At 41.2% G+C, this 11,260-nt stretch overlaps 1 protein-coding gene across 2 annotated transcripts in view; it reads left to right on the forward strand.

Moving 5' to 3' along the window:
* The window catches only part of ASCC1 (activating signal cointegrator 1 complex subunit 1), a 50,677-nt gene extending 40,293 nt beyond the window's left edge, over positions 1–10,384 (forward strand). For both annotated transcript variants that reach the window (XM_081004767.1, XM_081004768.1), the window contains exon 10: positions 9,913–10,384. In XM_081004767.1, coding sequence (XP_080860893.1) covers positions 9,913–10,029 — 117 coding nt within the window. In that variant the 3' untranslated portion in view covers positions 10,030–10,384. The remainder of the gene's footprint in view (positions 1–9,912) is intronic.
* The last annotated feature ends 876 nt before the right edge of the window (positions 10,385–11,260 follow it).

Consider the following 11,260-nt stretch of genomic DNA (forward strand, 5'->3'; position numbering starts at 1 on the left):
AATTTTGTTCTCAAATCTTGGGGTTTTTTTAACCCTAGCATGAGACTTTTTAATAAGTTTCATTATATTAAAGTTCTTGTGGAAACAGTTAATCAAAATGAGAACTGAACAAAAAGAATATTGCACTTGCTGATAAAACAGAGGCTTCTGTAAATTGCTTGACATGTTAGTTTTGCAGAATAAGCCACAATGTTTGGGGAACTTTGAAGGTGTTTTTATGGAATACTAAGGAGACCCCATTAATCCTTTATAATCCTACATCTCCAGATCATAGCTCTTTAAAAGATTAATACAATACAGAAGACATTTTTTAAAAAAAGAATGGGAAGGGAAGTGGACTGGATAGACCACTTCAATTTTGAAGGCAAAGTCCTTCGTGAAACCTCATCCAGATCAATAGTCTCCTCCAATGTTCATGGAACACTTTTCAGGCACACTCACTAATGGAAGAACCACTGTCTTATTATTTAGTGGAACAATCTGTCTGAGCCAAGCCAAATGCTGCAGTAGGAGGGGAAAAATGTCACTGGATAGCTAGCCTGTTGGATCAGGAAGAAAAAAATTGGTAGCCTCTTGAGGATGAAGCACAAGCTATTCAAATAAAAGGCATTCTTATCACAGCATCATCCCAGTCAACATTCTCAGTCTGACAATCTGTCTTGCTCCAGAAGTGCAGGAAAAAGCTAGGATTTCCCAGCCTGGTCCTGAGAAGGCTTCTGTACCTTTTGTTTCATATAAGGGAGAATTTTGGCATGTGCTGTCTTCCAAAGTTTTGTAGTGACTGGAGATGCAATTGGACCCAGAAAAAAACATACAAGATTGGGGGGGGGGGGGAGAAAAGCTGAACGCAACAGATTGAGTAATACACCAGATTTTAAAGAAAAAGAATAAAATACTCTTACAAATTATTCCTTTGGGACTTGATGACATTATTTGCTCCCTTTGCTATTCTAGGGAGACTGTTCCAGAAATCTGTCAAGCTGTATTTTCAAGGTGGAAGGCCTTGATAACCTGTAGGTTGTTTTGGAAGCCCTGCTGTGGGAAGTAAGGAAAGAATGCCAGGCCTTCATTTTCTTCTTTTCATTTTGTCCCCCATGCTTTTTGTGAAACTCTGCAGCACATCTTAATCACAAAGCACCTGTGCCATAACAGAAGTTTTTGTTCTTCATCTGGCTAGCATGCCTTTAAAAAGCCATTAGAAAGGAGCAGCAGGCTCATTTTGACAGAAGGTAGCGTTCATTTCACTCTGGAGCAGAAGGTAGGGTCTTTCGCTCTGGAACAGCACCAGCCTACCTGCTCTTTTAATGGGTGTAGTGCTGGAAGGCTTCTAGGTGCCATTAAATGGTGTAAGGTAATTACTAGGCTTGCAGAGTCTGGAGTCGCACACAGTCGGATATATACTTTTTGTGCGTGACCAAAATGTTATTGAAAACATATTCCGAATGTGGAATGAAATGATCTGAATCAACTAATTAACCCTCCATATTTGTTCCTTCGTTGTGATGGTTGTTGTTGTTTAGTTGTTTAGTCGTGTCTGACTCTTCGTGACCCCATGAACCAGAGCAAGCCAGGCACTCCTGTCTTTGTCCATGGAGTTTTCTTGGCAGACTTCTGTCTCCTGAGCCAAGAAACATATCTATGAATTCCACTGAATGCCTGTTCACTGCTACTCATCTGAACAACAACTTGCCACCTGAAGCATGGGTGTAGCCAAGATTGATGGGGGGGGGGTCAGGCTTTATGTTGGGGGAGGGCAGAACCTCAATTAGTTAAGTATTTTTATTGATTTTATTGACGCCCGTGACCTGAAATAGACTTTGCTTTGGAAATGTAGCAAAGAGGCCCTTTTGTTAGAAATAGTTGAATGATCTTGGAACATAAATCACTGAAGTGCTGTAAGTTTGTGGTTCTTGTTACGTAATAGAGACTGAAATACATTTTTCATGTTACTTTTCATCTATGTAATGTGGGAGTGGTCAGGCTCTTTTCTGAAGTGTGTATGGAATGCTATTGATTAGATTCATATCTGATCATTTCAGAACTATAGCAACATGCACTTTTAGACATTTTCTGGTCAGAAACCTTTTTTATCATTAGTATTTTTATACTACAGTGGTACATCGGGTTACGAACTTACTGCATTCCGGAGGTCTGTTCTTAACCCGAAACGGTTCTTAACTAGAGGTGTGCTTTCGCTAATGGGGCCTTCCACCATCGCCACGCTGCTGGCACGCGATTTCCATTCTCATTCTGGGGCAAAGTTCGCAACCCGAGGTACTACTTCTGGGTTAGCAGAGTTTGTAACCCAAAGTGTTTGTAACCCAAGGTACCACTGTACTAATGTGCCGGGGGCGAGGGACAGACAGGCTCTTAACTGTTTTACTAAATGTTCATTGACTGCATGTTCTTATTCCTTCCTGTTTCCTGTTTGGTGAGGCATTGCAATCTGGATCACCTGTGTAAATCAGTGTGTGAGAGAGAAAGAGAAAGCATGATGATGTGTAGAGGCTGGATTTAGGTGATTTTTAGATTCCTTCCAGCTTCATGCCTTCTAGGAACTAAAATATCAGATTCGTTCCATGTTGCAATGGAGGTTCATTAACGAGAGTTGTGTGGGACAGATGGCCAAAGCATACTGCGTCCATAGTTCCCATCTGCCTGCTAGCCAACTGAGATCCATTCCACATATTCATGAACTGTGAAATTCACCCCATTTGTATCAATCAGTCTCCTTTGTCCTATCAATCACTTTGATTTATTTCTTATCCCTACAAGCATTCCTCCTCCCCCTTTCTCTCTCCCACAGTATCAATATCTGCCATCTCAGGATAGCATGTGTTTCTAAATCCATGTGGTTCCCAGAGGACTGCAGTAGAGGTTCTTTATTTATACTTGCAGACCCCTCTTTGGTTTTAAACCAATCTTCTCCTTGTCAGAGACCTTGTAGTAGATACTCATTTCTGCCAAAAAAGACTGAACAAGAGCTGCAGGCCAATACAACAAACATTGTCTTCTTTGATAAATTATCGTATGCTTGATGGGTGAGCTACTTACAGCTTATTTCCCTCTAGCTTGTGCTGGTATTAAGGTTCTGATTTAGTCAAAGTCTGAAAGATTATAATAATTTGCACTTTAAGTAATATTTTCCACAAAGACAGGCTATAAAGAGCATGGGTTTAACTAGCTAGTTCTTCTAAGCCACGGGACCAATATATTTTCAATTTAGGTCATTTTATACTTGTTTAGGGTAGGATTATTAATTTTTTTCGTGGATAATTTCAAGAGAAGCTGTCTGAGGGCTTGGTACTCTCCTGTATTTTGCAATATAGGCTAGGCACTTGAGTAGATGAAAGTTTGTGAAGCCAAGGGCTCTGGAATGCCTGTTTTAAAGTGTATATTTAGTTGTAGTCACTGGAAATTTCAAAGTCTCCAGGTAGAAAACTAGGGAGAGTTATGATATGTAAGTCAAGAACTGAGCAAAGTTACTTTCTAATATTATCTTCATGATAGATGCAGAGCATTTATTGCTCTTTAAGACTGTAGTCAAATAATGCAATCTTGAGTGTAACCCCAAACTCTCTACCAGTCTGTACCTATTTGAATGTAGCTGAAGTCAAGTCCTCCCACTTCTTCATCAGTGTGGCTGAGAGCTAATTAATATGTGTATGGTGAATTTGCCCCCATATTTTAAGTGTACACTTTGGTGCTTTTCATTTGTGGGAGAGTGAGACGGTAGGCGACCACTTTCCCTGCTAAAAATGATGTGGTGAACCTTGCTGCTTCGAAATAAGTGTGAATTTTGCCTTCAGAAAAGAGTGGACATGAAAACAATCACAGTGGAATCTTTTGGTGGGGATTTTTTTATCTCCTCTGGGGAAAACTGGGTGCTGCAGATGTGATAAAGGAAAGGGCAGTCACCACAAACATTTTCTGTTGATGGAGTGCCCTTAGAAACATCCATCCTTGGGGTTAAGCTGAGGTAATCATATTTTTAGGTCCTTTTCTGTGGGCGAGTCATGATGGGACCAGTTTAGGCAGCTTGGCTTGCCTGAGGAGGAAATTGAGGTGGGGGTATGGGTGTGTTGTCTCTCTCTGCTCCACCAGCACCAGAAGTCTGACTATGTCCCTGGTTGCTCTTACTGTATATCCTATCTGACCTTGTATCCAAGTCTAAGAACTATCACCCTTAGGGGTATATTTAGAGTTGGGGATGATACCACACAGCGTAGCTGCTTTGTATCACCAACAGGGCATCTGATTCCTTTAACACAGTGTTTCTCAACCTTGGGTCCCCAGATGTTGTTGGACTGCAACTCCCATCATCCCTGAGCTCTGGCCTTGCTAGCGAGGGATGATGGGAGTTGTAGTTCAACAATATCTGGGGACCCAAGGTTGAGAACGGCCCCCTTCCATCTTCTGATGCTTAAAACATTCTTACCTTCAGGCTGAGTCCTTAGCCTCCCACACCGGTGGCTGGGAGTATCTGGTTTTGTGAATAAACTGTACGGGCGGCTAAGGACATGTTATTTCTCTTGCCAGCCTTCTTGTGCTGATTCACAAAGGACAGTTTTGCACCATTAATCTCCTTATCCTTAGCCGGTGCTTTATATGGTTGATACTTTTCAGCAAATGGATTCCCTACAAACTGACTGCATGTGTGTATTCATTTCCCGGTGAATGTGTGCATCTCATCCTCTGATACTGCTTCGCTTTGTTGGTAGATTTTTAACTGCAGAGCATTGCAGTGAGTTGTTCCCATGGTATTGAAGTATTGAAATTCTTTGCAGAACTGCTAGGTTTTCTTTTTCTTTTCTTTTTTTTTAAATTAATTCCAAATGGTCCTTTTGGCCTTGCCATTTTAGGCAAGAGCAAAGCTTTTGGAACTGATCAATACCTGTGACAGTAACAGTGAAATCCAGGCCAGGCTGCCCAAAGCGCAGAGCAGAGAGATTACGTGAAGGAAGTTTTAAATACCTCTGCTTCCCCTTCCTCTCTTTTGGTTATATTTGTCGTCCTGCTGCCCAGCACCTTTTCAGCCAAATCTATTAATGTTTCTCATGCTTGCTGTGTTCATGACAGGTGATTTAAAAGCAGTAGTTTGTGCTGGCATGTCCAGGTTTTCATAAATGGTGCTGCAGTGCTGTTCTGCTGGTAGCCAGGTGTATATTAGCCCTGTGATTGATTGTAGCTATTCCCAGGTTTGAAAACAGAAGTGGTGCATCACATTTTGGGGGAAGGTAGCCGAAAGGAAACTGCAGGAACCGAGCAGACGAGAAAGGGGGTGTTTCATTCATTCTGCCCAAAGCAAAATATATTGAGCACATTTATGGAAGCCTCACTTTAAAATATTCTTAATACTATAGTTAAAATATTTTTGAAAATTTTAATTTTATTAATCCTATTTATAACCCACTCAAGACCATGGGTTCAGGGTGGCCTACAGCAGTTTCATCTCTGTCTTCAAAAGACCTACAATCATAAGTAAAGTTTGGGTGGCTAGAGAAAACAAAGAAGGGCAAACGAAATATCATCCAACTTGCTAACTTTTTTTTACTTGCTGTTAACTCCCCTTAATCTGAAATAATGTAAGCAAAATCAGGACAGGTGTGGCACCTTTTGAAAACTAATTGATTATGTCATAGGTTTCCATGGCCCAGAGTCAACTTCATCAGATGTGAAGTAGAAGGCAGCTTTATTAAACCGAAGCTCAGGAGGCAGGGTCATGGGACCCCTTTTTCAAAGCAAGAAATTAACATTGCAATATCAGAGACCTTTTGCTACCATCTGTGCTCCCAAGAGCCTCTTTCCTAGCTGTGCTTTGAGAGGGAGCTTATGCCCTTTGGACTACGCTATTGCCCTCATCTGCCTACTCTTGGTATCCAGCAGCTTCAGTCACCTGAGGCCTGAGGGAATAAAGTGAGGTAATAAAAGTAGGAGGCTTGATGTGAAAGCAGGAAGAGAAAAGGCTGTGGCTGTTCCTTAAATCTTGCGCTACGCTCATGATTAATGTACGGCTGGTACCTTTCCAGAAAAATCAATTGTTCTAGTAAAGTTCACTGTGGGAAAGTGCTATTTTCTGTCTTCTTCTTTTTTACATGTTGAGGTCACACCCCACTCTGGGAACAGGTGGCTATTTTAAATAAGTGTATCCTTTTTTCTTTTCTTTTTTATCTTAAAAAAAAGGTAAAGGTACCCCTGACCGTTAGGTCCATTCGCAAACGACTCTGAGGTTGTGGCACTCATCTTCCTCTATAAGCCAAGGGAGCCAGCATTTGTCCACAGACAGCTTCCGGGTCATGTGGCCAGCATGACTAAGCTGCTTCATGTTTCCCCTTACCCTTTCTTGAACGATAGGGCTGCTGTGGGGCTTTTTAGTTTAGACAAAAGGTGACATGATAGAAGTTTGTAAAATCATAGCACGGCATGGAGAAAGTGGATCATAATATTAGAACTTGCGGACACCCAGTGAAGCTTAGTGAAACCATGGAATTCAGTCCCACATGAAGCAGTGATGGCTACCAGCTTGGATGGCTTTGAAAGAGGGTTCAACAAATACATGGACATGGGACTTTCAGTGGTTACTAGCCATAATGGCTATTTCCTGTCTCCATTGTCAAAGTCAATATGCTTCTGAATACGAGTTGTTGGAAACCGCAGGAGGGGAGAATGCTCTTGCACTTTGTTACTATATCTGTGTCTGTGTCTGTGTCTGTGTATGTGTATGTGTATGTGTATGTGTACACAAAGTGTGTTTGTGTGTGTATGTGTGTATACATATATATAGTGCTTTTTTCTAGAAAAATAGGTGCTGGTACTCACCATGACGTTGTTACAGTAAGTGCTACACTTTTTAACAACAACAAAAAGAGGTGCCGCTACTGCGTATTCTTGAGTAACCCCTGAAAAGTGTGTATGTGTGTGTGTGTGCATGAGCTTATTTTCAAATAAGAACTGCCTATATGGTAAGAGAGAGCTTGCTTTTGTTATCTCAAATATTTGCAATATCCTGTATATGCATTTTGCTTCCTGTGCTGGCTTGTCTTGAGGCAAATAATCCCCTTAGAAGTTAAAACTTCAACATTCCACCCCCGCCACTGCAAATAAATACTTCAATATTCCTCACTTTAAAAACATCTTCAGGCTCACAAACAATCTGACAGTAACAATTTCCTGTTGTGTAGGCAGTGCAGGGAGTATCCTGTTTGCTGAGTAAGCAAAAAGGTAGGATTATGAGGACCTGTGAGAGCTACTTATTTAAAATATATGGAAAATAAAAAACAGGTGTAGTCTTAAAATCCCACTTCTGGCCACTGAGCTCAAAGCCTATGCCCTGTCAAAATTGCTGTAGTCTTCAAAAAATATTCTCTAAATACTGTGCTCAGTCAAACTGGATTTTAATTTAAAAACAACCCCCTACACACACCACTATTAGTTCTTATATATGAGAAATGTATATCTTGATTGCAGGAATCAAGATTTTGAAGCCTCATTATGGATTCATGTTTATAATTGCATAGGGCTTTTCAATTCTCCTTTTTTACCCTGTGCTTTAAATATGAAATCAAAACTTATTTTTTAAAGTTTTCAATAAAATGTATTCTTGCTAGGCTTAACAAGAAGCGATAAAAGGATAAGTCTTATTATCCAAATATTGATTTTCCTAGAATCTTGATTATTTCAAAGTAATTTTTGGCCTCCTGTGTAGTTTCATGTCCTTTTCAAAATGTAACTGCACTTCCAGCAGTTGTTGGGGCAGTCTTTTAGCAATTCAGGTTTTCAGGACCAGCTTCCAGACCAAGGGTGGAGGACACTGAGGGCCACATTCCCTTCTTGGCATGCTTCAAGGGGCCACATGCCAATGGTGAGCGGGGCCAGAACCAAAAGAGGGTGGAGCAACAAATGTAAATTCTACTCTTTACGCAGTAGGTGACTTTCTACACTGACACTCCACTCTGTCCTCCATCCAGGCAACCAGAAAAATAGTCAAGGAGGGGCCAAAGTAGGGACAGTGAGGTTTATTGCAATTCTCCTTTGCTACTTTTATATTTAGATTTATAGTTTAAGAACCTTTTGTTTGTTTCCAAGACTCCATACTTAGAGACTCAATTCTGAAATTCCTTTTGCCTACCACCCTATTAGATCCCGTAATGTATTCTGCACAGCCAACCAGATCATTTTAAGTCCCTGTCTTTGCTTCTGCCCATCCCCATCCAGATATTTGCAGCGAGACTGACAGTACAGCCCAGTCAGCTGCAGCTTGCCTTGAAGTGTCTTCATCTTTAAGCAGTACAGTATATGTCTCTCCCTCAGGCTCCCCTAGCACACTCTTATGGTGTCAGATGCCCCACCCACTTGGGCAAATCCTGATTTACATAAGAGGGTCATGGAACATAAAATAAATGGCCAACATCAGTGAAGAAGTGGTTTAAGATAAACCGTACCAGGGAGAGTTCAGTACATTTCTGGAAAGAAGTGAAATATATTACATTATGCCTGCCAAGTAAATTTTTGAATTTCATTGGTTTCACACAGAAGAATCAATGCATTGTCAGCTCTGGATGAGCAGGGCTTAATGAAGCTGTAGATTTTTTCAAAGCCGCTGGGAGTCTTTAATGGCCAGAAGAGTTGTATGTGCCCATGTTGAGCTGAGGTCTGTAGGGACAGATATAAAATGCAGAAGAAGTCAGATGGAGTGTGGGTTTTTAAGACCTCCATGATGGGGAAGCTAAGCTACTCAGCCCTTGTTGACCCTTGGCACAGCAGCATTAAGCCGAGTTTGAAATTAGTGTATTTGTTGAAAGGTTTTCCAAAGGCATTTTAAAGGCAGAGCAATTTCCTGCTTCTTAATGGAATGGAGAAAAGCACTTGAATGTGATGTTTCTTCAAAGCAATATTACTGGCTTCCCTTTGTAATATATTCTGATGTAATCATTTCATCTGTCTCCTGTACAGTGTTAATCACTGGAGCAGCTTTCTCCTGAACTAGGTTTCAGGAGTGGTGTGTGTGTGTGTGTGTGTGTGTGTGTGTGTGGTTTAAGTGCCCTTGAAAGACTTCATTGAAGGAATTGGGTCAAAGAGCCTTTTGTTCCGGTTCACTCTTCTTATCTTGAACAAAAGCACCCGAGGGTGTCTCCTTTCAGTATGCAGTTTGATAACCTGCATTAATTAAATGAACTCAGTTTATTTATCATGGACGTTACAAACTAGCTCTCAACAAAGAAAGCCTCATTTAACCTAGTTCATGAACTACTGGCGATGACCATTTTGTGTGGGGCTGTTGTTCCTGGTCCCCCTACCCCACATTCCCTGCTCCATTACACCCCAGCCCACCCCTGCTCTGCCATTTTTCCAGGTCCAAAAGGACCTGTGGCACCGGCGATCACTTGTCAGTCAGATGCACTTAAATGGCCGTTGCCTAAATTATATTCAGACCCAACTGAAGAATGAAGACTCAGGGTTAAACTATAATTTTACCTCTTCCTTGAGCCACAATCCATATCTTCTGTGATACCACTACATACCAACAAAGAGAGGCAGTAACATCTTTTATGAAATCTCCTGGGAACTTGGTCACTGAGCTCATTTTGGCTGATGAAGGAGCAGCACTCACATTCCAATCTGTGGGGAGCCCAGGGAAGCAAGCAAAAGTTTGTCTGAAGGGCTGATTCCACTTTTATGTTTCCCTTGGTGTTTTACTGAGGCAAGTGTAAACAAGGATTGTGAAATGTCAGGAACAGAGATGGCCAATGGTTGGGCCAGAGGCCAGATATAATCTGTGATGCTATTATATCTGGCTTCTTACCGTCGTACAGAATCAAAGTGTTTCAAAAATATTGTTTGTAGTTTCACTCATAAGAAATATGAGCACACGCTTTTAGGGATCTTTCATTATTTCCATCTCGTTTCTTTCAGCTTTTTGAGAACTTCTGCTTCGGAGAAGTGCAGCTGAATTCAGTCTACCTCTCTCAGAGATTCTCCACAGATAGCTCTGGTTACTATGCGACATCTGGGCAGTTAAATTTCTCCTGAAGTAGAGACCAATGCCCCAACAGAATGACATCAGAACTGCACAATGAAGAGGAGGAGGAGGAGGAGGAGGAGGAGGAGGAGGAGGAGGAGGAAGAAGAAGAAGAAGAAGAAGAAGAAGAAGATTTAAATGGATCCTGTTGATGGGCCAGTGTCATTCTGTCCTCCTTCTAAATTTGCAAATTTAGCCTGAACCTTGGCCTGAACACAGTGAAAACAATTACTTGTTCAAATAAGATATTTTACTTGGTTGGTTCTTTTATTGAAGAATAGGTGCTGGTTACAGATGAAATAATACATTCTGCGTGTAACAGGCTTTCAGATAGTTGTAAATAAATTAAACACGGTTACCAATCCATTTTTTTTACTAGCGTACCTTTGATCACATAGCTAATGCTAGTTATTATTCATGGATTGCCCTAAGAATCGATGCTTTCAGTTTACAAAAGCTCCCATCTTCAGTTGCCTAGAAGGGGTTCTTACTGCATGTCCAGGTGTGCTGCAAGTAACTCTTTTCATCTCTGAAATGGTCACTGTAATTCAGAGAGCACAATCCATGCAAAGCGACATTTTTCCGTACGAGGGGCCAGGTTTTGCCACGTGGACAACACCCTGGATGATTCTGCTTACATGGTGGTGAAAAATCACACCCAGCAGTGTGATAATGCTTGCCTATTTCCTTGTGTTAGCCCCCAAAGGCAGTAGGCATGATGTGTTCGCTTGTGTGCAGCTCTGAGCATTTACTATGGCTCACAGTGTTGTGACCCATATCTTAAAAATATCTACAAGCTGTTATGTATGAGTTCTAGAGTTATTTCATCTCATAACAAAAAGAAGGGAATAGGGGTATATAAGGAGCAACAGTGAGAAGTGAAACGGTAGATGGAAGGGAAGGCAAAAGCAAATACAAGCATCCTAGTAATATCTGAAATATTATTCCCCATATTACTGAATGCTTGGAGTAAATTCTGGAAGATCTAACCCAGTCTTTCTTAATGACTGATAGCCATACACTGGGCAAAGGATGCCTGGATTGAAGCGGGTTGGACTTGATGCCCCTCGTGGTCCCTTCCAACTCTACAATTCTATTGTTTATTTGGTTGACAATAATTGATTTGGGACTGAATCATGCTGCTTATTTTAGTACTGGCAAGAAATGCCCAATTCGCATCCATATCCCTGCCCCCTGAATGTTACAAAACAGTTTTCTAGAAATTCTGCTAAAGAGAATAAA

Source organism: Podarcis pityusensis (genome assembly GCF_964106645.2).
Source record: "Podarcis pityusensis genome assembly, chromosome: 5".
Taxonomy (NCBI): domain Eukaryota; kingdom Metazoa; phylum Chordata; class Lepidosauria; order Squamata; family Lacertidae; genus Podarcis; species Podarcis pityusensis.